Source organism: Tyto alba, unplaced genomic scaffold, assembly GCF_018691265.1.
Source record: "Tyto alba isolate M040663 unplaced genomic scaffold, T.alba_DEE_v4.0 Super-Scaffold_2, whole genome shotgun sequence".
Lineage (NCBI taxonomy): Eukaryota > Metazoa > Chordata > Aves > Strigiformes > Tytonidae > Tyto > Tyto alba.
This window is the reverse complement of record NW_024881282.1, coordinates 11,533,967-11,561,357: the sequence shown is the minus strand read 5'-3', so window position 1 is coordinate 11,561,357 and position 27,391 is coordinate 11,533,967. Positions and strand designations below refer to the sequence as shown.

Sequence of the window (27,391 nt, the reverse complement as noted above, 5' to 3'; positions counted from 1 at the left end):
ATGCTGATCTCAGCCAAAAGGGGTGCGCGTTGAGTAACCAGTGGACTAAGCTGGTCATGTAAGAAATTAAAAGTAACAGATGAATAAAATAAGAAAAAAGGCAGTTTAACTCAAAACCCCCTGAAATTTTTAATATGGTGACACAGACAGAAAGAAGTATAATTTGACACCTATGGCAAATGACTTCTATATCATTCTGGTAGGACGTCGAAGTGCACTGCAATACGAGTGTGCTTTCACATCCCCATCTTGGGAGTTACAGTAACTTCACTGAGACAGACAAGGGGACTCAAATGATCCCTCATCACCACCTTTGCCAGCTTTGGCAATGTCTTGACACTTGACCTGAAATTTCTTTTGTCTTTTTTTTTTCCTTCTTACCCTTTTTCACCTTTTTTTTTTTTTTCCCCTTCAGTCAAGAAAGTGTGTTCAGTAACTGCTGGCAGAGTTTGCCTGGGCATGGAGCAGCTACTTGCATACTTGCATCATACTAACATATGTATTCTTCAGTAAAAAAGGTACAAGTAAGAACACCAAAACCAGAAGCTATTCATCAAGGTCCTTGCTGGAATCTGGCTGCCTGTGCTCTAGGCCAGCTTTGATGTGGCCTCACTGGGGACCTCTGCCCCCCAGCCTGGGCCCAGGCCCTTGCCCTTGGTTTTTGCTGATCCTGACATGCTGACTTGCTTTGCTGACTTGCTGGTCCCGCTCTGCTCTTCTGACCAGGTGCTGTGGGATGGTGCTGTGTCGGGGGGGCACTGCCCTGTCCCTCGCTGTCACCCACACCTTCTGCCTCACCTGCCCTCCTCCAGCACCTGCTCCTCCTGCTCCCTGACACTGTACCTTCCATCCTTGCTGCTTCCTTCTTTCTCCCTTTAAAAACTTGTCTTGCTTTGTCCTTAAGAAAACAGGACAGCAATGTTAGCAAATTCAGACCATCTCAATGAAATTGTCTTTCATTGTTTCCTTACAAAGGACTATCTAAATGACAGTCAAATGTGAAAAGTTTCCATAAAATCCCCTCTCTTTTACAAATGAGAAAGGCATTAGATTATGCTGTTAAAATTAAACCTTCATCCATATTTTCACTATTTTTCCTTTAAGAAGTTTTAATAATATTTACTATGAAATGAAGCAAGCTCAAATCTCAAATCTTGACTCAGACTTTCATATAATTTAATATTCTAATATTAGCCTTGGGCTGAGTCTTACCAATACCTTTAACTTCTGTACCCATTTTGTCTACCAAAACTACCATAAAACTGATTATTTATCAAAGAAACAAGCCTGTTTGAAGCACTTTTCCCTGTCTGAGAAGGTACTTAACCTAGTCACACTGAAAAGATTGGTTATTAATAGATCTTGGATATCTGCTGCTGAAATTATACTTTAAATATGACACATGGAGAAGATGGATTGTATTTTGGAGAAGCAAAAGCATATTCTGGCAGAGCAGACACAAGCCTGGGCTTCCAAAATTCAATCCCCCCTAGGGGTACAGTCTAATCCCATCTCCACTCCAGATATTTTAATGACTGCCCAGGTGCAGTCCTTTGCTGACATTAAGGGTTAGCATCCCTGGGCTAACCACTGCAATGCTGCTGATCATTGCTGTTAATTCTCTGCTGCTGCCCAAATTCGCACAGGTGTGTCTGTATCCTCAAAAGGAATAATTGCCTGGTCTGACCTTGGAGCTCCAACCTCTAATAATGCTGTAGAGGTCAGAGTTTTATTAACAGTATATGGAGATGTCCCAAACAAGCTGCTGTCCTCTGCGGTACCTGTGATATCTAGAAAGGGTGAGGCAGCCATTTCTGTTACATGACCCCCTGTGCTGCTAACACAGGAGCATTAACACATGATGAAAAGCCTTCTGTGTACTCAGTACAGAGTTTTAAAATCTTCATGGAAGACTAAATGGCATTTAAAGCCCATGTACTCTTTGACTAGTCATGAAGATAGCCTTTCCTCTCTCCTTCTAGGTTCTTAAACCAGCTTTATTATACAGTGAAGGGAGGATTTGTCCAGGACCGTTTCTTAGCCCAGCAATGTTTGGTCTCCTCCTCTGCTTCTGCCTTTCCTCTCCTACATTAATAGCCTTTCATTAGCAAAATTTTACTTCTGGCTAAAATGTGACACACTACTGCACACCTAGAACACAAGTATATAAATAGACCTGGCTCGTCTTTTCTCCCCTCCATTCCCCAGGAAGTGATAGCCTTTCTTCATGGAGCCTCAGGATGCTTCCTTGGCCTGGATTATCCCTTGAGAGCAAAAGTGTTGTGCTGAATAGGGGAACAATTTACACAACACTTTTATTTATGAAATGCTATTGAACTGCTACTAATTGTAGTGCTGTTGTGTACATCAGGGAAGTTGACCCAGATTGGATGAACTGAAGAGAAATCACGTCCATATTTCCCTTAAAGCCTCCCACTGCTGTGCTGCCAGAACCAGTAGCTGGTAAATGTCAACAGCTAATATTTTTATTTTCATACCATCTTAATTTGTCTGAATAGGCCAAGGTAAAAATAACTGTGTCCTATTTTCACCAGTGGTTATCACTGAATCTAGTGCTATGGAGCAAGCTAAGACTGAAAAAAGACATTACAGACACTTTTACTGGGAGTGGCAGGGAGAACTGGACTCAGGGGATTCTGATCTCCATTTCTGTGTCCATTTGCTACACCAAGGATGGCTAACCCGTAACTCCTGGTATGATTCACAATATTTCTTCACACAGGAGAGAAGCATCTTGCACAGCAAGCATCTCTTTCCTCTCTCCACCTTGCCCATGCTCTGCTCTTGTTCCAGCTACAGACAAGGGAGACTGTGCAAATTCTTGGCTCCTTCAGGAACTACCTGCTTGCTGACCGCCTCTTCAATGCATTTATACCAGTGAACAAAATCTACACCAGCAACACAAAAGAGGGAAGAGTCTTTTTGTTCTGAGCACAAGGTAAGAAAAACTAACAGAACTAATAGAACACAGCCCATATACCTAAAGTCCATCACCCTCCAAAATGGGATAGCCACATCCACTCCCCTTGTTGGGAACAGTCCTTGTACAAGCTGTGCCTGGGAAAGTGCATGTTCAGCTCAGAACCATGCCAGGTTTTTGATCAAAATTTAATATAGATAATCACAGAACAGTGGTTGTACCTGCTATCTAATAAACTTACTGGTATAGACACAGTCCATATGGCTATATAATCGGGCATGTAGCCTACCCACAAACCAGGAATGGCACACGTGCACCTGATTATCAATTTTCAAATTTTGAAGTCATGATCACCCCTTGCTAATCAATAGCAGATTTAAAACTCTCCCCCAAAATCTTCTTATTTAGAACATAAATTGGTGATGTAAATCAGTGGATTTCCAAAGATATATATTTTTATTTCTAGACTGTATGCAATCCTTTAATGCAAATGAACAGGGGCAGACACCTTACTGGAAGCAGCAATGGTTTCCACCAAGAAGCAGCTCTTTCTCGCTTCAGTCCCTCTTTATAGTCTCACCTCTGTATAACTGTTAAATACTTTCTTACCTGCTTTCTGACATCAAGCTTATCTCAGGCCCTAAACTGAGAAAAGAAGATGGAGGAATGATGAAAAGGGTTAGTAAAAAAGGATGAAGATAGTAGTGTCATTTTTTTTTATGTTACATACAGGACTGTAAATGTAAATGAGTACCAGCACTGCATGAATCAGATTTCTGCTCTATTGTCAGAAGTCCAGAGCTAATTATAACATTCAGCATTAAATGAATTATTATTATTCACCCCAGTCTAAATATGCAGCACTTGTAAAAGATGAATACGCTCATTATTTTGAAAATCTCTTTGTGAAGTAAAGAACAGAATGAACTGTGTAGAAGAGGAGGTGTTCACTGTATTGACAAAGTAAATGCCATTCAAGGTAAGTACTCCAGAAGACAACAGTTGCTAGCGCATCCTTTTGTTCCACTAAATGCTTTATTTATGGGGTTTGGGATACACAGTTTTATGCAACTTACAATTTAGAAGCAAACATTGCAGTCCACAAGAATGATATTTTTAGGGAGAAAAATGTTTTTGTCAGAATGTCAGAATGTAATAATATTTGTTTCTCATAGAAGCCGTCCCAGTACCCCCCCCCACTACCAAAACCCTGTCATGTAAACCTACTACATCCATATTCATTCATCCTATTCTGGATACCTGGGATGCTGTACTGGTTTTGGCTGGGATAGAGTTCATTTTCTCAGCTGCTCTGGAGCAGTCTGTTCCTTTGGTGGAAGGGACCCACGCTGGAGCAGTTTGTGAACTGTAGCCTGTGGGAAGGACCCATGTTGGAGAAGCTTGTGGAGGGCTATCTCCCGTGGGAGGGACTCCATGTTGGAGAAACGGAAGAGAGTGAGGAGGAAGGAGCAGCAGAGATGAACTGTTATGGAGTGACCACAACCCACATTCCCCAATGCAGGTGGAGGAGAACATGGGGAGGAGGTAGAGGAGTCAGAAGTGAAGTTGAGCCTGGGAAGAAGGGAGAAGTGGGGGGAAGGAATTTTTTAGATTTGTCCTTACTTCTCATTATCCTGCTGTTTAATTGGCAATAAATTGAGTTAATTTCCCCAAGTTGAGTCTGATTTGCCCATGATGGTAATTGCTGTGTGATCTGCCTGTCCTTTTCTCGACCCATGAGCCTTTTTTTGTATTTTCTCTCCCCTGTCCATTCAAGGAGGGGGAGTGACAGAGCAGCTTTGGTGGGCACCTGGTGTCCAGTCAGGGCCAACCCACCACAGTGGGCGCAGCACTACCCGTGAGGTGTAAATCAGAGCAGCTCAAAAAAGGAGCAGAACCTGAATCTGTACTTATGCAGATCTGAGGGGTAGGAGTCTGCATGCAGAGGGCAGAAGTGGCGGCTATTCTTGATTACCACAGCTATAGTGCAGCGGTCCAGATGGACCATTGCTTGCTCGCAGTTTGAATATATTATGCAGGCAGAAACAGGCCATCAATTATTTTCTGAATTACTCACATTGGGTCTGGCTATAAAGACAGTGCATGTGATTGATTTTTACCCTGTTTAATAGGATGGCTTCTGTGGATGGAAGGACAGCTTCTAAACACTTCCTGAGTATGAGTGGCTGATCTGAATTTCAAAGATAAATACCGAATGGTACACTGTTTTAGATTTCACAGAACATTAAATAAAGCTAAGAGCAGATGAAAAAGAGCTGGATTACCATGTTCACTGAACAAATCAGTACTACTGTAGGTACTTGTACATATAGAGCAATTGCAAATGTCAGAATAATAAACTGATCCTGGGAAAACCCTGCAGATGTACTTACTCCAGTACTCAGTTGACTCATGATCACAGATTTTCTAGCATCTAGTACTTTCTGGCTCATTCCAGGATGTGCTATTTTTTGTTGTTTGATTGGATTCGGTTCTTTCCCAGAATTAAAATTATCTATGCAGCTATTTTTTAATTCCTGTAATTAACATTTCATGCAGCTTTAAAAAATATTTTCAGTATCATCTTTTAATCACTAACTGGCTATGGTTCTACAGTGTCCTAGAACTACTTTTACTTCATGAAGCTTAATAAGGCAGATAATCCTCCTTCCCTTCACACTCCTCTTTGAACACTACTTCACAGGAATGCAAGGGCTGTGAAAGCTTCGCAGCTGGTGGAGGACCAATCCTCCCAAGATGCATGAAAGGAGACCCCACAGTGCATGACACGATGTGGATTTTCAGCTGCTCTGAGATGTAGTTCTCTGGAAGCTTTCTTAAATTAAAGCAGACTCTGGGAGTCATGTTTTATGCCACAGGCTGCACTAGTTCCCAAAGCTGATGTGAATCATAGGAGTAGGAGGGTTGCCAACAGTCACCTTAGGGTTCTGCTGGTGGGCCATGTATTTCTGTGATATCACAGCCATAGGCATCAAAAGAAACTTGGGCTGATGTATTATATCTAGCTGTGAAAACTCTGAATGCTAGAATTCCCTTGTAAAATGGGAGGGATATGTCTTACACCACCACAATTCTTTAGCCTTCTTTTGTCATCTATTTTCAGCTCTTGTGTGTATCCTAAGTGCCCGGGAAACACTGAATGAGAACACGTGGGCTGTTTGAAGGTGCAAAGCCAGCTGGAATGACGTTGGGAGACTGTGGAAATGGAGGGAGCCACTTTGTGCATTCTTGTCCACAGTGCTTTTTGGGAGCTGACTTGAAGAGCACTGTGCCCTGACAGTGCCTGGACAATGTCTTGGACAAATCCAGTCAGAGGCCCCGAACGGGGCCACAAAGTAAGACCTCCCTGGTCCTCATTATTACTAAATACTCTAGTACAAGACACAGCTGACCGTAAGTTGGAGTCAGATGTCAAGGCCTGAAGTGTGCAGATCATGTGCAGAACTTCTGACATCTAGCTAATTTCACAAGCATAAAGGTAGGTCCATGCAGATGCTTAGAGGAAATGGAGTGTTGTACTTCTAGGACACCCTCAAAATTCAAGCACTGTTTTTCAGATTGTAGCACTGGTGAAGTTAGCAGGATAATATGGAGAAGTGGTGTAAATCTGAAACACTGTCCAAAATTATCATATGATCTCCTTTGGTGCAACTTGGTAAGTTTTGTCATACACTGCACCTGTTTTTATTTAAATATTTAAGATAAATAAGAACTGACAAAGATTCACAAGTATCTGAACATTTGCGATATTTTCCCACGTGACCTACTTACTGAAGGGATGATGGACTTTGACTCTGAACTGTACTGAAAGAAAGTTGACAATGCCAGCCCACCAAATTGAGCAACAAAAATGAACCCTGATGTTGGCAACAATTGACTGTTAAGTCCCAGTATATACAGATGTATACATACACATAGATCTTTTATTTTCATTAAGTGACAGAAAAAATACTCTACTTTAGCCGTGTGATAATGATGCAAGTTGGGAAAAGTCCTGGTGTCTTTCTCAAATATTTCTGATATTTGAACTGTGTTTATAATTTCTATTTTTTGTACGAACAACCAACAGCACTTTTGACAGCTACAGCATCTCCTGTAATCATATTTATTCCTCATCATAGCTTAGAAAGAGTCAACACACATCAGGCTTTTAATATTTTGTTACTCAATAGCTATATTTTATAGATTCCAGTGTGGACCATCTAACATTTCTGTGTTAATCACAGCTGTAGTAATCAAACTTGCAAACAGCAGTTTTGGAACCTGGAGTATAGCTGTTGAACACAACGGTCCTTTTATGATCTGTGTTCTTAATTGGTGACACTGACAACATGACTACCACCTTCAGCCACACACCTCATGAACCACCCCAGGCGTAAGTATATGCTGGCAGCCACCCAGCTGGAAAGCTGCTTGGCAAAAAAAGACCTGGGGGTCCTGTGGACACCAAGTTGAATGTGAGCCAGCAATGGGCCCTTGCTGCAAATAAGGCCAATGGTATCCTGGGCTGCATTAGGCAAAGTATTGGCACCAAGTTAATGGAGGTTACCAATCCTTCCCCTCTGCTCAGCACATGTGTGGCCACACCAGGAGTGCTGTATCCAGTTCTGGGCTCCCCAGTACAGGAGAGACATGGACAGACTGGAGACAGTCCAATGAAGGGCCACGCGGATGAATAAGAGACTAGAGCATCTCTCCTATGGGAAAAGGCTGGGACAGCTGGCACTTTCAGCCTGGAAGCCTGGAGAAGAGAAGGCTCAGGGGGATCTTACCAACATATATAAATACCTGAAGGGAGGGTGCAAGAAGGATGGAGCCAGGCTCTTTTCAGTGGTGCCCAGTGCCAAGACCAGAGGCCATGGGCACAAACTGACACACAGGAAGTTTCCTCTGAACATCAGGAAATACTTTTTTACTGTGAGGGTGACCAAGCGCTGGCACAGGTTGCCCAGGGAGGCTGTGGAGTTGAATCCATGATTTCTAAGAGGCAAACTGTATATGCCATTAAAAATATGAAGCCTAGAGTAAATAAGTATTTGGTGACTGCAGTATTCATATCATGAAGTAATTTTGCATAGATGGATGGATGACTAAAATTTAACCAGATGTTTGCATTAAAGCAAATACTTCTGTTCTTACCAATGAGGAATAAAATGCGTATTACAAAATCATGAATACCCATCACATTATAGTATCTCCTGCATTTTCTGAATATTCATTGATCACCACTTGTTACTCAGTTACTTGATATCATTTTAATAATTTATAGTTCCTCCTCAAGAAGGAACTTTGATGCAAATAGTGACCAGTAGTAGAAACAAATTGTTTTCCATTAGGTAGGATGTGAAATAAAGATGTATTATGTCCTTAAACTCTTTTCAACATCTAGGTGGGATTTACTGTGAGCCAAGTCCTGAAATGCAATGACATAGTAGAATGAAAGAACACACTTAACTGAATACAAATTTTGACTATAGATTAATGATCTGATACACTTTTCTGAACAAACTTTGGCTCTGTTAGAAACAATAGAGAATACAGAATATCCGTGAATATAAAGAAAATATATATAGACTGTGTAGAGTCTTGACACAAACATTGTAATTAGTGAGTCTGTTCCTTAAATTGATAATTTACAGTCTCAGATTGCCTATTGAGAACCCTTTTCCAAAATAAATTTGAGGAGGCCAAGTAATAGCTCACTTATACAGTTCCTTTTTTTTTAATGAAAGTTTGAAGAAGCATGGTACCTGGAAAGAAACGTAAATCTGACATTTGAAAAGGAATGTCTTCCCCATTAGAACTTATTCATTGTAGATAAGTGAATTAATGATGCCTGTAGATGACTGAAGCTTCTAAGAGGCTTCAGAAGATTCCTGCATTTCTCCTGTGTAGACAAAAGACAACTTATTTTATTACACATTCTCATTGCAAAAAAAAAATATTCTGTTTTAGGAAACCAACAGCTGGAAACTTTATTACTTAAGTCAAATCAGCCATAGATACAGGCAGAACCTTGAAAGTTTTGATGAAAAAATATTGATGGCTTATTCCAGGAGCAACTAGCATGAAAGATAGTTCAAAGTGTGGGTGCCAGATTAGTGGAAGATCAGTCTCCAAGTGTTCAAACCTCACTATAGACTAAGCTTGCTGGGAGACAGTTCTATTGAAGGGTGATCTTTTTAGGCTAGACAGTGTAAGTTCAGTTGAAAATCCTCCAGAGCACGATGTCCTTCTTTAAGATAGGATAACATCTCTGCCTGCCTGCCTGCTCCTAGCCTGCCCTGTATTAGGGTCTTTAAACCATGAAAATAAAAGTTAATGGAATTACAGAAGCTTTTATTGTACAAGTCATTGTGCTTCATTTCAGGAAACGTTTAGAGAATGAGGATTCTGCATATCACTTCAGAGTGACATGTGCAGGAGACATTAACATATGCCAAGTTCCCCAAAAAGTTATGATAAAAATATGATAAAAATGCAATGAATATGTATGATTAAGGTGGTATAAATGCTTGTTGACTTTGGTTTCACACACACACATTAGGAGGAGCTATCCCCTGCGTGTCCGGCGCTGTAATAAAGGATGCCTGCTTTCTAAAACTCCAAAATTGACTCTAAGTGAATTAATTACCGCTTTCTGTTAACAGGGCGAGGCGCCCAGGAGACAGAAGGGAGCTCTGCGGAGAAAGGGTGGCCTGAGGGTGTGAGGGAGGAACCTCCAGCAACGGAGCCCCGTGGCGAGGCTGCTGTGGAGCCCAGCACGTGCAGGGTCAGGCGGTGCTTCTGCACAAGAAGCTCAGGCATTGTGAAGGGCAGATGCTTAAGTGGGCATCCAGCAGCAGGGTGGTCGCTACACCACAGCACAGATAGGTGCATAAATGAGAAAGCGCCAACAGGCTCGGTACAGCTGCCGGACTCCCACACCCACCCTGGAGGACCAACACCTTCCCCACCTCACGCAGCGCTTGTCTTTCCGGCGGTTATCTATGGTTCGCTCCCGTGGGGCGCATGCGCCGCGCCGGCCGGCTCCACATCGGCGGAAGGGCGAGCGGCGAGCCGGTGGGGCGATGGAGGGCGCGGGCAGGGAGGAGCTGGGTGAGGCGCGCCGTGCCGTGCGGCCTGGCGGCGGGGGCGGCCGCGGGGGGCAGCGGCAGGGCGGCTTGCCGCGGCGCGGAGAGGAGGGGATGCGAGCGGGAAGAGCGGCCAGCCAACTTCCACCCCTCTCCCCTCGAGGAGGAATGGTTCGGCCCACGGGGGGGGGGGGGGATGCGCTGCGGCACTCAGCGCAGCGAGGCGGGCGGGATGAACCATCCCACCTGGGGGAGGGGTGGGCCCTGCCCCGCCGGCCTGTCAGGCTCCTGCTTTCATTGAAAAGTCACGGCTTTGCACAGAAGTTTAGGAAATACTTTCCCTTTGCATCGTTAGGTGATGCTTTTATCTACAATGAAGGATTGCTGTTTTTTTTTGTTTGTTTTGTTTTGTTTTGTTTTTTGTTGAGGGGGTATGTGTGTGTGTTGATATCTTTATTTATTGCCGATTACTCTTTGGGCCTTTAAAGAGGGCACATACATGTTCATCTCGTAATTTGTCTATCCATAGATGGACAAGAGAGAACTCGTAGCCGGTTTAGTGATAAAGTATAGCTGATTCTGGGCTTGACTGGGCAGACTGGAAGTCTCACCTCAAAGCTGTGTTTTGCTGTAAACTCAAGAATTGGTCCTGTCCCGTGTTAATGATGGGAAGCAGATGTGCTTCAGATGTTGTTGTCCCAGAGGCTGATCCATTTTGCAATGAGAGATTACTTACTCTGGAGCAAAGGTGGCAGAAAGAAATTTTAGCTTTTTTTTTTTTTTTGGCTAAGGTCACAGATCTGACAGTTTCTCTGTTAGAAGCCTTAAAACCAGAATTCTTTATGGGATTAACTTTAAAAATGCAGATCAACATCTGGTAAGATTTCAGAAGGTTTTTTAAATGGTTTGTTCATACTGAATACTTAATAAAATTTAAATCTTACCAATGTGTCATCACTTGAAAGTGTGTTAATCATGTAGAAGTATCTCACTTGGTCTAAACAGGAAAGTGGATTATTTAAGAGTAACATCTTGTGGGTTGAGGGAAAAGTGCTCCTCTGAAAGTGTATAATAAACTATGGAGACCTGTGTACACTTTGGTTTAATAATTCAGGGTTCTCATCAGCCACCTGGATTTGACAGTTACGATGCAAAAGCAAACAGTTCTTCCTGCTTACTGAGTGGCATTATGGGCATTCAGCATTTATTTAGACATAACCATTTTCAAGATTAATAAATTCTACCATAAAGCAGAATAAACCTACTTTATTAAGTTACGTTTTGTAATGAAGAGAAATAAATGACACAAAGATATATTTTCCAAAGAAAAATAAATAGTGACTCAAATAACTGCACCAAGCATAGCTTTAAAGCTCTTGAAAAACAAACACACCAAAAGCTAATACTAAATTTGACTATTCTGGAAATTGTGATTATTAGTATTTAATAGACATTTTAAAACCAGATGAGTTTTCCTTTTTTAATTTTCATTCTGGAAAATACATTTTTGTTTGAGGGTTTTTTGTTTTGTTTTATTCTTAGGTCTCTTATATTCATGTGGTAGTGGAAAATAAAAAGGGAGCTGGCTTGTGTACCACAGAATTGGATTATCTGAACTAGAAAAAGCTACAAAAGTTTTCAATCTTGACAAGCATGCCCCTAGCACTATCATTCATAGTCATTTTATGTTGATCCGTATTTCTTCGGCGATTGTGGAAGCACATGACAGTAGTAATGTGGCAGATCTCTGCAGATTCATGTGTGTTTGGTGGACAACACTGTACTTCACAGTTTAATGCCTTTGGGAGAAATGCTGTGAAGGTTATTTAACAGCTGAGGTTTGGGGAGTGGAAAAACTGGTATTTCTTTCTGTGGTTGAGGGAGTAACTGAGTTATATAGCGAGCTGCTTACAGAGCCAGCTGCAGATTCTGAAAATAATTAGTGACAATATTTTCTTTGTAACTAATTTTTTTCTTGAGAGCCCTGGTGCAGAATACTGAATTGAAAAGCTCTGCTATTCGGAGACTTGATCAGTAATCTTGTCTCATAAGAGCAGCCACAGGCTTGGTTAGGGTGACAGAAGCTCTGGGCATGCTCTCTGGATCACGAATGTGGCAATCTGTAGCCTGTGAGAAAATATTAGCATACAACCGCATTTTAGACTAGTGTAAAGACTGGGTGGTTCTGATTTTCTCTTTTATGCAGCAGTCAAAACAGCTACTTATTAAATTGCATCTTTATCCCTATTACAGAGACACTGGGTCACCCTCTATTTAATAATCACATTTCACAGGACTGTGAATCTTGTGCTGCGTTTCTGGCCCTGTAGCATGTTCTTGTGTAGAAGCTGACTGAGCAGTCAAGTATCGACAAGACCCCTTTTGTCTGCTGTTTTTTTGCCCAGCATTTAATATACAAGTGGTGCTCCAACAAGACCTGTATGTTCCTTCTCCCATAAATGAATAAAAGCAGCTGACATAAACAATGATAAGCTATATCCTGTCCTCCAGATCTTTCGATGCTTAAATGTCAAATCCAGGTCTTTCTATTCAATGACATTGACTTCAAAACCCTTGAAGAAAAAACCCCACATTATATTGCTAAATTGGATTTGCAAAAGGGGTTTTACATAGGAGTTTGTCTGGGTGGTGACCTTCTCCAAAGGAACAATGCAGGATTGTATTTGGCTTTGTTTTTAATATCTCCTTAGCTTTTAACTTGCTATGCAGCCCTGGCAAACTGCTTCATCCTTTTCTCACTGCTTCTCCCATAAAATGAAGATTAGTTTTATCCCTTGTGATGCTAAGAGGTTCATTTAATTTTGGAAGTGTTAATTGCCTGAGCAGTACAGAAAAATTAACTAAAGTTCTCGATGAAAATTCATTTATTTGCAGAGCTTTTGAACCTAAGGATTACTTGAGTGTGCTATAAAAGCTTTAGGATTAAGTACATTTAGTAACAGTTCAAAGGTTTATTTGGCAATGTGTCCATAAACATTGGCAAGATGCTGGCAAATTCTAAGAAAAATACACTTGAAGATACAAAACTGGAAATACTGTTCATAACAATTTAAACACTACAGATTTATTCTCACTGTGTAACTAGTGGTTGACTAGTGATTGAAATTTGCCACAGGTCTTTGAGGATGCAGTGTTGACATTTATGCATGAATATAGTGTGATGTGTAGCTGTAATACATCAGTGAGTTATCTCTCCAGTAGGTTAAGGAATCAGTTTAACATCGTAGCAGTAATTCTGAGGGAAATTGAAATGTACTTTGTGTTGCCTTGCTTGACAGTAGCAGTACTTGCAGAGCTTTTTGGTGTCCTGCTCACATGGGTGTTCACAGAAGAAAGCAGAAACAGTGACAAACATTTAAATAACTGTTAAATATGACCTGAACACAGCATTTGATCAGAAAAGATTTCTGTGGTGGCATGAGGAGAAAAGAAATTCATATTAGCTGAAGGAAAGACAGTGCTGAAAATTGGCTAGTACTTGGACTAAGTAAAAACAAAAGGGTGTGTAGAAGTGCATTTCCTTATTCTTAGTTGTGTTGAATAAAGATGATGCAAAATTTTCAGTGACTCCTGTGACTGAGCACTGGACTGGATCATTAATAGTGCACGGTGTTTGAACACAGTCTGGACAGCTTAGTGGAGCATGGACCTGAGGTAGGCTGATGTGTGCTGTGTAAGACAGCGCGCAGCCAACTTCACCACTGACTGAGGTATGGCATGCATATGCTGTTCTTGTAGCTGGAGTTTGAGATTGTGTTTAAACTGCACATGCTGGACCCTTCTAGGAAGGAATCAAAGTGAATGTATGTATTCCGTGCTGATTTTCTGGCAGTGTCTGTGGACTCCAGAACAGTTAATTTCAGGCTAAGTCCAAGTATGCAAAGCACCCTCTCCTTTACCTTGTGAGTACATATTTGCTTTAGAGTACAGAGACAGCTCACACTTTCTTGCCTGGTGTGCTCTAGACAACAAGTTTGGATCCATTAAATTTGGATGTTACACAAATCTGGATGTCACTGTGAGTATGGACTGTGCAGCAGGGGCATAGCCATAGTATTCTGACAGTAGAGATCTATTATCAAATGAAAACCCATGCTTAGAAAATTAAAGGATCCAAACCTTGTATTACATCCCAGTACCATTATTAATCAATTCACATGCTTTAGGCCAAAGCTATACACCAGTCATGGGATAAAGGAGGGATGATGGGGAAAAGAGGTAATTCAAGACCATTTATATGGCTAGAATAGAGATCAGATAGTATTGTTGGACTATTTTATATAATGCAGTATTTCAGGGGAACCTGTAGTAAGTGTAGTTATCACAGTATGAATTGGTGCTGATTGCTGTTACTAGTTTTTAAAAACTCTTCTAGAGGAATTCAGTCTCAAATGAGCTATTGAGTTAGAACAGGATCAGCAAACTGGCAGCCTGAGTGTACAGATAGGAAGTGGATATTCTGAGGTTAATTTAAGCTATTTCTGAGAACATGGTTAAATAGTTGACTTAATCTACTCCAGTTCCCTCCGTATCTGTTGCCCAGGACTGGTATGCTAAAGGATGGTGGAAGCGATTTCAAGGTACTGTTGCCATGGTTAAGTACTAGTCCCACAAGACAAAAAATGTACATAAATGGATATAGACTTTAAAGGGCTATTGTCCTGTGAAGTTCTGCAGTCACAGTGTTCTACTCGGTGCTTGGTCTAAAATCAGATTCTTTCACTCTGGATTTAATTAATTCAGAAGAAGTCTTGGATTTCTATGTTTGGTTGCTTGTTTTTTGTTTTTTGTTTTTTTTTTTTTTTTTTTTTTTCTGCTAACCTGCAAATATCTTTAGAGGCAATACAAAAAATTCTCAAGACTTACTATGACCTATGCACATAAAGGACATATAACTTTAATTGTTATTGTATGGGGTAGTATACTTAACAATAGTAGTGCTTTTCTTTATGGTTGTCTACATTAAGTTCAAATTTGTTGCTTTGAATCTTGTTTTTTAAAAAAAAATAATTTCCAGGCATATGCTCAGACAAATAAATGTCTGCATAATAACTGGGTTAAAATAAATGCCTCTTATCTGGTAAAAAAAGACCAGTCATAGAAGATAATTAATTAAACCTCCTACTGTACTCTAGTTGTGTGCAATTTTGCTGCTGTTGTGATCAACTAGCACCTCAGAGAAAAGCTGATGGCAGTGGTCTTGGAGCTTTGAAAGGTCTGGTGGTATTTTTGAGATGCATTAGGTGAACTTTTTTTCTTTTTTCTTTTAAGGATTATCCATTTGATCAGCATTTTAGAAGTACAGCAGTGTGGTAGACTAAGTGCCATAAAATCAGTTATGTAATGCAAATGCTGTGCAATGAAGATTGGCAAAGATTGTATCTGTAAAAAGAAACATACAGATGTTTGTTTTAATTGAATGCAGCTTTAAAAGTTTTTTAGTGGGACATCTGGGGAAAATTAATTTCTTTCTCTGTGGTCAAATAGACCCATTTGCAACATTTAAGTAAGGTGAAATCTTCCCTTCTATCTGGAGCAGCTGGTGCTGTGTTCTCCACATAAGGAAATTCCCTGTAGAAGCCTTGTTTTGACACTTACTGGCTTGGCACATGAATGTTGTCTGGCTGCTTCTGCTTAGCTGTGTTTGAAAGAAGCATGTTTAAAGAAATACGTAAGATCCCGCCATCCTATTAACTTCAAGTCTTCCTTCATTTCAACATATAGACTAGTAATGATGGACAGGTTATCAGGATGTATACTGAAAGCAGAATGTAGGTAACTAATATGTAGCAGAAAGCGGTCTGTGTGCAGAAAACTTTCAGTTCTTGCATATAGTGACTACAGAATAGCAGCTTCTCCTTTCAAAGAGGAGGTTCCGTGCTGTTAGGACTCAAGTTTTGTATGAAATGTGTTGCCTTGTACATCAAGCCACTTCGTAAATAAAACTTTAATGTGGTTTTCAAAGTAAATGCTTTTTATGATGCATTGCTTTTCTGTCGTTATCAGTGATTGCTCATGGCTTTCAGCTGGGAAGGCAATTGAGTATGAAATTGTGATGTTCTATTGCATAAGTGACACTAATAAAATAGCAGAATGGTGTGGGAAGACAGATAGTAAAATGTGTAGCTCATACCTCCCCAGGATTTGGAAATAAATATTCAAACCACCACAATAAAAGTATTTAGACACCATTTCTTCCTTGAAAGGATGGTCAGGTACATTACCCAAGTGGCTTAAATTAAAAAGTGGGGGCTGTATTAAATTAACTGTTGCCTTCCTTTGGGGTTAAGATGATTGCGTAGCATGGAAGACCTTGGAGTGAAGAAGGAGCACAGCTGTGCTTGAAGTGGTCGAAGCTGGAATAAGAAAATATGCTGGAGTACATTCTTACAGTTGTTTTTCTTGGTTGTGGGGCTGTGTGCTGTGCTATAGTTCGGAGAACTCCATTGTGATTTTTTGCAGTTTTATGGGTCTTCCTGAATCTTGTTAATGAATCTTGAGATGGCAAGCTGTCTGGAGAAAGGTTAAACGATAGAACAGCTTATACCAAAAGGCATAAGGAGAAGTTACAAAGAAGATTTTATAAGGTTTCTACTGAGTGCAGAAAAAATGAATAGTTATGAGGCTGAGAACAAATGTAATGTCATGGAGGCAAATACACAAAGGTGAAAACAATCAAACCCAAAGTATTTATGTGTTATTTTGATATGGAGATAATTTAGTGGTTCCAGCAGAGAATGAAGAGCTGAAAAAAGAAGAACATGATGTAAAAGTTGTGTGTGCTTGAAGATCATTTGTGTGGGAAATCATTTAAGTGAAAGCTCAAGAAATAGCATGAGGACAAAATATTCCATTGCAAAAATTCAAGACCGGTAAAGGTTGGTGTATGCAACTCATGCACAGCAAAAGTTTTTGCTTATGGAGGGGAACTTCTACTCAATGTCTTCTAGCAGTATATGATTGGAAATGCAAATTTTAAAAAAGGGCTATTACGATACTGCTGTTAGCTTAGGAAATGGTATAAAATTGCCACTATATGTGATCATCTTCTGCTTGTAATTAATTAGATCCCTCCTGGAGTACTGCATACAGCTCTGGGGACCCCAGCACAAGAAGGACATGGACCTGTTGGAGCAGGCCCATAGGAGAGCCCGGAAAATGGTCAGAGGGCTGTAACACCCCTCCTGTGAAGAAAGGCTGAGAGAGTTGGGGTTGTTCAGCCTGGAGAAGAGAAGGCTCTTGGGAGACCTTATTGTGGCCCTTCAGCACTTCAAGGGGACCTACAGGAAAGAGATGGAGAGAGACTTTTTAGGAGGGATGGTAGTGACAGAAGGGGCAAAGGTTTTAAACTAAACATAAAGGAGGAAATAAGGAGGAAACTTTTTAGGCTGAGTGGTGAGGCATTGGCATGGGTTGCCCAGAGAAGTTGTGGATGACCCATCATTGGAAGTGTTCAAGGCCAGGTTGGATGGGGCTTTGAGCAATCTGATCTAGTGGAAGATATCTGTGCCCATGGCAGGTGAGATGGAACAAGATGATCTTTAAAGGTCATAAATCTTTAAAGGTTTATATTGATTTTAGGTATGAACTAAAAAACTTCGCATATAACCTCTTTTGGTGGGGAGGCTGGCTATCTTTCTTTTGGGTCAATATAGTGTGTCACAAGATTGGTTGCAATCTCGAGCAATAAATTGTATGGTGAAAATTATGTATGAAAGATGCTTCTTAAAAACTGCATTGTGCTCATGTAGACATCTTAGAACTGAAGTTTACCATTATCAGTAGCAGGCAGAGTAGTAGTATGCTACCCAAGTGTCCTGCTATTTCTCCAGGAGGTGTCCCTGAAAAGCAGAGTGATTACTGGTATTTCAGATAGCAAAGGATTTCTTCCCCACAAGAATTAATGTATGGGAAGTGGTGATGCATGAAAGGACTTAAGAATTTAAATATACAAGAGCCATATGTATGGTGAGAGGGACGGAGAGTCAGGAACAGGTTCATCAACTGGGGGATAGGCTGGCTTTTTGGAGTGGATCACTGGTGTAATTTGTTTAGTGTGAGCTTTCTTCCTGCCTCTTTGAAAATGCTTATGTTTTCATTATTGCCATGATCTCTCTCCTGAACAAAGGTCAGAATGTAAGTCAGACAAGGTAAAGAAGAAGGGAAGGTGTAATCACCGAGTGTCAGGCATTCAGTCTCATATTTGAAGAGGCTGGCTTCTCTTTGGATGATGATTCAGTGTGGAAAGACAACATCTCCTCCATTTCATGTTATCTGTCATCCTGTTATTGGTCTTCTATGACAAACACAGTGAATTTTAATAAATTGGGATAGTATGTATTGTCTGACCTGCATATATATTCCTTCTATTCCATTAATTCTTAGATTCAGAAATGCTTTGCTTTTTGTCATAATCATTCAACTGCTGTGTGGGACAGATTTGCTTATGACTTAAAATCAGAGCTAAGGCCAACCAGGTGGCAGTTTATGCTACTTTAAAAGGTTCATGAAAATGCATCTTTCAAAGCACACAGCCAGATACCTTGGTTTCCTTGCCAGTGCCTAGAAACATCATCTGTGGTACCTGTTTTACCTATCCGTTTTAAGGTGGGATGACTGGGGATTGCCCTTGCTCACCACTGATAAGAATTGACTAAATGCTTAGTTTTGCAATAGCTAATGGTGGGTAAGATGAATCTCATCCTTTTGTAACAATGGATGACTTCTCTGGTTTGCTTTATGTTGTATTAGCTTACAAAATGATCAAAACATCAACATTTTGATGATAAAAAGTTGTTGTTCTTAATGAAAAACTGTAGTGTTTGGCCATAATGATAATGAAATGGTGTGCCCCATTTAAGAGAGAGATTTTTCTGTGCAGACTTGTGCTGTGCATATCTATCTGCTTAAATCAGGTTTGTACTTAGGAACACATTTAAACTTCATGGCATGAGGGAAGTTTGAGTCATGTTTTCTTCTAAACTATAAGTTTGTTCTTGTGCTAATATGGTCTTAACTGTGTTGTACAGACATGGAAGTAATGAAACCTTTAATTGATGAACAAAATTCAGATGACATCTCGGATGAAGAGCATGAAAACAATTTCCTGCCAGTCGAGAAGCAATACCAGCTTGATAATGAAGAAGGCATTACGTATGTATTACTCTCTAGTATCAGCTTGGTAAAATTTGTTGCCTCTGGCTTGTTTCTTCATGAGTAGTTTACTGAACTCTTAAGGGATTTTCTTGCACCCGCGGTACAGTTTCATGGTTACACATCAGGACTTTGCAGAGTTCTGCCAAAAAGCAGTCCATTGTCCATTTTGAATAGGTTCTCTGATCTTTGGAAGCTGACAATCTACTGGCTGTAAAACATTTTAAGATGCCCATTTATAAAGTGATTACGTCACTTAAAATCCCAAGCACTATTTAAAGAAGTTTTTGATTGATTTTATTTTCTCGTGAAGAAACTTAAGAAGACTTTGGAAATAATCAGTTTCTTAAAGTTTAATTATAAGAACTTGTAAAAGTTTGGGTGTTTTTTTTTGGGTTTTTTTTTTTTTTTTTTTTGGTAAAGCCTTGGCGATCAGACATGATTTGCAGCTGGCAGTTGCTTTGAATGTTACTCTTCTAACATAGCATTGATGAAATTTAGTAATTTTGACTCTGAGGCAGAAGGACAATAAAATTACACAGGAAATAACCTTTCAGAAGCTGGGGGAAGGAACTGAAGATCAGACTTGTATGTTCTATTTGAGGGAGCTCACATGTAAAGCTGAATAATAACATTATTTGAATGTGCTGGACATTATTTAAAGTAGCTGGACCACCTTAAAGTACTTGGAGCTCACAGTTTATCACTTTATGATATGACAGAGAGTGTGCTTTTTTCCCCCCCACCAATCTCAGTGTACTTCTAATGTGACGTTTTATATTTTTATCCTCAGGTTTATACAAACACTTACTCACCTCCTCAAGGGAAACATTGGAACTGGGCTTCTTGGTCTCCCACTTGCAATTAAAAATGCTGGCATTGTGGTAAGAACTCAGTTATTTTTCATAGATTAGAAGAATTATCTAGAAAGATCTACAGATACATGTCTGTTCCTGAAAAACTAAAATCTTGGTACTTTTTGTTTGGCACTGTCAACTTCAACAGAGTTATGTTCTCTTTTTCCTCTTTAGGCTGATGAATTTAGTACTGAAGATTTATATATTTTTTTAAAGTTACTACTTCACCCTGAAGACCTTATAGGATGTGTTGTATTTTTGCTTAGTCAAAATGCTTTTCTGGTGAAAACAAAATCTTTGTCAGAAAAAAGAATGATTCGATTCACTCAGATTCCTATGATATCTCATGAGAATTGTTATTATGGGGTTGTTTTACCTTCCTCCAGACTTCTCTAGAGCCATATTGTATGTTCTACGATGCAACATCTGCTCGTTAAATCAATCTTGTATTTCTGCAGAAACAGTGTAGAGCACAGTTTGTTTACAGTGGGTAACAAACAATGCGTTTCCTAAGTCAGGGTGTATATAATCAAGTGAAACGTTCACCTTACGACTAAATAATCCTGTAATTCTTTATTACACAATGTTCAGTTTAAGAATGGAAGTTACATGCGAAAAGCAAGTACCTTCTGTGAAAATTTTTGGTCAGACTTCTACTCTGAAACAAATGATTTCATTTGAAAATTATCTGTAACTTGTAATAGTAGAAGTTATTAGGGTTGTGGTTGTGGGGATTTTTTTTTTGTTGTTGTTTTTGTTTTTGTTTTTTTTTTACACCACACATCATCAAGTCTACTAATGTAAGGGAAAGAAACTTTTATTGTTATTGCCACTTTAAAGTGGTTCAAACCACTGTTCTGAATTGTGCAGTATATGCAGTCTTCTCTCTTGACAAATTTTTTGGCAATTATCTTAATGATGCTGTTAGAGGAGTGTTCATGCCCATTTGGTGTTTATGGCTTGATCACCACTGACTAGCCTTCTGTCATGTAATGAACTAAAAGTAAGGAATGCCATAAAACATCATCAGCAGATCCTCCTCTGAGAGGGGAAAAATATCCAGTTGCATAAATTTTAAAATTCTTAATTTATTTGATACAATTTGAAAATTTTGCATGTAATTATTTTCCCCCAGCATATTTTCATGAAAAATTCTCTTTATCTCCCATGTCTTCCTTTTTTTTTTTTTTTTTCCCATACCAGATTGGACCAATCAGCCTTGTGTTCATAGGAGTTATATCTGTTCACTGTATGCACATCTTGGTACGTTGCAGCCACTCTCTATGTCAGAGGTAAATGTGTAACTACTCATTCTGTTGCTGAGTTTGAGTATTATTTTTTCTTCTTTTCTATTTCTGATTTTTGGCCTACAGAATGTCCTGATGCAGTAGCAGTTTCTTCTCTTCAGTTCAAAATCTTGTACTTAATAGAAACAACGCTCAAATTCTTATGGTGCAACTAAAAATGATAGCTGTGCTTTGTGCAACACAGCTTTAATACATTGAAACAAATATTTGTCCTCTGCTCATACACAAAATGAAGTTGGTATAACTGTGTTACTCAGTATCCTGTTCCTCATCTTTGCTGGCAAATAATCAGGTCTTTCTCATTGCAGTTTTAATTGCTTAGCCTCAGCCTGTTAGTCCTTCTTTATCGCCATAGTTTCCTTCATAGCTTCTGAATCTTTATAGCTATGAAAAGTGTCTAATTTTTGTAAATAGTCAGTTTATACATACTTTATAGGAATAAAAGATGAACTAAGAAATGCTCTTAAAATCTTTCATGATTATATGTGAGCTCTGTCTCTATGGATTGTGACAATTTGATTCTTCAAAATTGTAGTGTTGAAGAAATGTATTAAAGTGATGCTAGTGAGCAGATAGACACTAGATACTCCTCCAAGTAAAATATACAATACTGGGGGGGGGGAAGCAGTCATTCAAATTTGACTGAGAGTATTTTGATTAATAGTGACTTCTAATAAACATTTTTATCTTACTGTCAGGTGTTAAATAGAAGCAGTAGGAGGGTGTTGTATTTAAAAAGTGTAATGAAGTTTTTGAACTGAATAGAAACACAAAGCTGTTCATGTCCCTGTAGCTGAAAGAACTATCTTCTCAGTTTAATGTGATATTGTACTGTGAAGGGATCCTGTCATTCCTGAATGCTTTGATTTTTTCCTCTGTAGTTTTGAATTGCCTTAGTGATTTTAGTTTTAGGTATATCTTTAGAAACAATTGAGATTGACTGCTTGTCCAGGAAAATCTGTTGAATCCTGTTGAAGTTCTTTGTAACTTTTAGGTTTGAGATTAATTTCTTAAACTGATACTAGAAGAACCTAATTTTGGATTAATTTATCAAGAAAGTTGTTTCGTAAGAAGCTGATTTAGTACTGTTGAATTAGGGGTGAAGCAGCATTGTCATTCACATGCTTGTAGACTGATGAATGGCCCTTCGAGGGGAAAGAAGCCCAAACCATACCTCTAAAATTCAGTGGCCACAGAATAGTGGCACAGGTGATTACTTATTATAATCCTTGGGAGGCCACCAGCATTTTCAAGGTAGGGATCTAGGCCCTCATAGTTTCTAGTAACTCCATTCTGTCTTCACTCTTTGATTTCAGGATGAAAAAATCCTCACTGGGGTATAGTGATACAGTTAGTTATGCCATGGAAGTGGGGCCCCTGACTGCTCTTCATAAACGAGCTTCTTGGGGACGGTAAGTTTGCATAATAATTTAATTTAATAAATTTGTTGTGGAATGGTTAGATTTCCTTTTTACTAAGTTATTACCTTCTTTAAGAATGTGTCCTCCATGCTTGAAATATTTTTATGCAGTGTTATTTGTTATTTCCTGCAACCAGTTTGTAGTGGTGACATGGGAGGATTGGGGAGTGTCTCTCTGCTAGGCATTTCAGTTTTTGGATCTACAAGAGCGGTGAAGAAAATAATTCTGTTTAGTAATACAGCAAGAGATGTGGTATAACCAGAAGTGCATTCTGTACTGTCTAATGTAGTGAAGTAATTTAAGTTTTCATTCTCTTTTACCATAAACATGTTTCTCTGCATCAGAGTTCACTTTTTAAGCATGTTGACACTGCGAATGTTAATGATTTCACTGTATTTTTTCTGAAAGGAAGCAAAGCAATTCTTTGATTCCTGTTTAAATATAACATACAAATAGTGGAGAAATATTTACTGTATTTTGCATTAATGACATGCAGATATTAATAGCTTGTTGTCTCTCTTAAGTACTTTATCCCTCTTCTAAAAAAGACCATTAGTTTTTCTTTGCTGTTTGTTGCTGTATAGCTGTTTATGGAGTTTATGGTATGACTACATAGTAGTGAAACTCAAAAACTCAGATGTGTTGTTCTACGTTAAGTGTTTTTTTCCCTCCCTGAAGGAGGAATTTTTTTTGATCCTGTTATTTTCAAGGATGCAGCATCTTGCATGATGTGTTTTGACTATTACTATGTTTCAAATAAGAAAAAGGTGAGCCTAGTCACTTAGGATTTTTTCTGATGACTTCATAGGAATGGAGTAGAGCTCAATCGGAGGGAAAGTTGTTTGTAATGAAATATAATGAGAATTCTATAACGCACCAAAAAGTTACAAACCACAAATGGCAATTTGATTTCCAGAGACACTGTGCTGCAACAAATCCATTCTCTAAGGCTGTATGTCTGACTCTAGCAAAGGGTTTCAGTACAGCATGTCTTCATGCCACCACTGTGTATAAGATTTTTGAAAACCAATCTGAACCATAGTTTAGAGTGTTTTTTCAATGAGATACAGTGACTGAATGCGTATTTGATACATTTGTTATAGACCCACTTAGTAAGATGTGAAAATGTTTGTTATCTTGAATTGCTGAAACTTACATGACTTAGACTGTAGGAGACATTTCATCTCTGGTCCTGGTGAAAAACTGGTGTGTTAGGGGCTAATGGAAAACAACAGAATTTATAAAATCAGAGACTGGTTTGGGTTGGAAGACACCTTTAAAGATCATCTAATTCCACGCCCCCTGCCATGGGCAGGGACACCTTCCACCAGACCAGGTTGCTCAAAGCCCCGTCCAACCTGGCCTTGAACCCTTCCAGGGAGGGAGCAGCCACAGCTTCTCTGGGCAACCTGTGCTGGTGTCTCACTATCCTCACAGGAAAGAATTTCTTCTTTTTATCGAATTTAAGTCTACCCTCTTTCAGTTTAAAACCGTTATCCCTCGTTCTATGACTACATTCCCTTATAAAAAGTTATTAAATGTGCATTGAATGTACATATGTCTGTTGTCTATATTTGTACCACATTAAGTCTTTGTATTTGATTTTATGCCAGTTTAAAATATGTACCTTTTTTTTTTTTTGAGAAACTTTGATGCCTACTCAATGTTACTTTAAAAAACAAACATAGACAAAACTACCCTGCTCTGCCATAAGAGGAACCTGCATTGCAGTGCTTGTGAGATTAATATGGCATTTGAATCTAGCATTTTTGGCTACTGTAAAAAGGAGCAGTAATTGTATATTAGGTAGAAATGGGTTAATTGTTTGGATCCTAAGTATAATGTATGTTTGTTTCTTTGTCCTCAGGTGCATTGTGGACTTTTTCCTAGTGATAACACAGCTGGGATTTTGTAGTGTTTATGTTGTGTTCTTGGCAGAAAATGTGAAACAAGTGAGTAATGTTATTGTATAGAAACAGTTATGGGTTTAGATTAACTTTTATTCACTTTTATTTCCTATCCTTGTAAAGTCCAACAGAACTACTTGTAAAATGTGAAGTTGCGATATGCACAGAATGGGTTCTACCATGGTTTCCACAAAAGAGCTTTTGGTAAGAAAGAGCAATGTGCAAGGTGAACTAAATTCCGATCTTGTTCAAGTCTTTGGTTTCATTGCCCTCTGATTTGTTTGTTGAATTTAAAAATTAATGGTAGAAAAAAAGGCTGAAACTGGTCAAGGAGCCACTTGTTCCTAATTTTTTTTTTTTTTTTTCCCCAGGCCTTCTGGTGACCATTTTTTTTTTTTTTTTCCTGCCAATCTCCTGGGCCTATTTTACCCTTTTCATGTCACTGGAATCTTTCTTTGATTCTTGTTTAGTCCCTTCCATTTTTTAGAATGGTCTCATCTGCCACAGAATCCATTGTATCTAAACCAATCCTGATTTTGTTCTTAAAAATGCCTGACATTTGAAGTTTATGCAGCCTCCTCAGTAGTCAGTTCCAAATGCTTTCTTATCTGTTAGACAGCTTCTTTTTTGTAGAAGCTTAAAATTTCTTATCAGCACTAAGTTCTTTATTTCATGTTCTAGCTAGAAGTGATTTGTTCTTTTCTCTTTGTGGATACATTTTATCTTTTTGAATATTGTTATTGTGTATCTATCTTAACTATTAGAGTGGAGACATGATAGAATCTAATAATTGTCTAAAAATCAAATATTTCATCATGCTATAGTTATCAAAAAGTCAATTAAAAATTACAGATGAATTCCCACAACCACAAATGCCTTTACACCTCCTAAGCAACCCCCAAACCTTTCAATAAAACCCAGTTATCCCTTTTTTCTCCCACAACCATCCATCACTGACAAAAGCAAACAAAACCATGCCTGTCACTTTCATGACAGCTGTTCCTGCTTTCGCTTATGTTTGTGGTCTCTCATTTTGCAGTTGTCCTAAGTTTTTCTTTTTCTCATTGGCAGAGATTTTTCTGTTGATGGGGTCCTTGAGGTCTGTTGGTCCATCCTCTTTGTGCACTTTGCAGTTGCAGTCAGCAGTTTGTGTGTCTGAGCTGGTGGTCCATGGGAGGTCAGCCAGCACAGGTTGGATGCTCAAACAGGAGCCACAGGCACTTTGAGCATGTGGTGCTCTCACCTCTGTGGGCTTATTAAGATGCCAGGAGTCTACCAATGTACTATGCTCTTTTCTGGTCATAAGATAATGGATAGTTACTTGACATGAAGCTAATGAGGATCAGTCTGGGCCTGTGTGTAAACATGTGCTTCTATAATTAGTGAAGTGGATGACGAATAAGGTATGGCAGGTTACTGAGCATTAATCATCCATATGGACTCTTATTCCACCCAAAAGGTAGAATAAAGGTATTTTGGCATAGTTTAATTTAATTAGGAAGAAGAGGGCCCCTTGGGCAGTTAATAAATAGAAGATAGTATGTTGTTTTCTTCCCCTTGTATTGATACTGTGTTTAAAAAATATTCAAATAAGGATCCTGTTAAGATGAGATGAATTTGTGTGTTTGGAAGCTGGATACTGTGTCATTTGTGCCTTAGGAGAGAAAAAAACCCACAACCTTAAAAACTACAGTCCTACTGTCACAATCTATTTCAATACCTAGAAATCCTATTTTATATCTGATGTCCTTTTCCTTGCCTTTTGAGGTGGGGATTTTTATTGTATCATTTGTAATGTAAGTTTGTCCTGTCAAATTTTAAAACCTTTCCTATCAAATATGTACCTGATCAACCAGTTGTTATATATGTATTTTGGCCTTAAGCAAAATATGAGACTGAAAGTTTGGCTTTTGTAGATTTTGAAAAAAACCTGAAACCTCTTCAGGAAACTTGTTGCTGCTTTCTTGAAGAATAGTTGGAAGGTCCTGCAGGAGAGCAACCACTGCAAAAGTAGTAGCTGCGGAGATGCATGGTGTATGTACCCTGTGAATGAATTAAAGTCATCTGCCATCCAGAAGTCTCTCTTCCAAGTGTATTTGGTACACGTTGCCCTGTGCTCTTTCCTCTTGGAGGGAGAAGGCTGTGGTTCTTCCTGGCAACTTTCTGTTACAGAAATCTGTCCCGTAGAGGGCACCAAAGAACACAAATTGGTGCTGCTTTAAATCTGTAATTAGGATAGTGGAAGGATGAGGAAGGTGAACAGAAGAGTGGGGAACTAAGATACAGGAAAAATACAAGAAATATGTTACTAGTACCGTTCCTTGACCAATACTGCTGCATTATGCTCTATACTCCTACTATGTTTGTGTGTGCAAACTAGGAGCCCACCAGAACCAGTGAGAACCTCCACTGAGATCTTTTCTTTGATATTCCTAGTTAAAACTAGTACCAAACCAAATTTAGTAGTCTCTTCCTTCACCTTATTTACTATTTCACAGAACAAAAAAGCAACAAAGCAATTTAGAATGGTTCTGACGTGAATTTGGTATTCCTCAGTCCACGTAACTTTGAGGTGAATATTTAGTTTGACACACAGTGGTGCATGTGAGTCTAAATATTTATTTCATCTTTTGAATTATACTAAATGTTTGATATACCCTTTTCATTAATGGATATGCTGCATAGCTTCT

General features: G+C 39.2%; 1 protein-coding gene across 2 annotated transcripts in view; it reads left to right on the top strand.

Moving 5' to 3' along the window:
• The first annotated feature begins 9,978 nt into the window (after positions 1-9,978).
• Positions 9,979-27,391, top strand: part of SLC36A4 (solute carrier family 36 member 4) — an 84,915-nt gene continuing 67,502 nt past the window's right edge. The window contains exons 1-6 of one of the 2 annotated variants that reach the window (XM_042793332.1): positions 9,979-10,060; positions 19,086-19,209; positions 20,003-20,093; positions 21,270-21,358; positions 22,690-22,785; positions 24,662-24,746. In XM_042793332.1, coding sequence (XP_042649266.1) covers positions 10,033-10,060; positions 19,086-19,209; positions 20,003-20,093; positions 21,270-21,358; positions 22,690-22,785; positions 24,662-24,746 — 513 coding nt within the window. In that variant the 5' untranslated portion in view covers positions 9,979-10,032. Of the gene's footprint in view, positions 10,061-10,296; positions 10,391-19,085; positions 19,210-20,002; positions 20,094-21,269; positions 21,359-22,689; positions 22,786-24,661; positions 24,747-27,391 lie in introns of those variants that run through there. The other variant, XM_042793333.1, reaches the window with a different exon arrangement.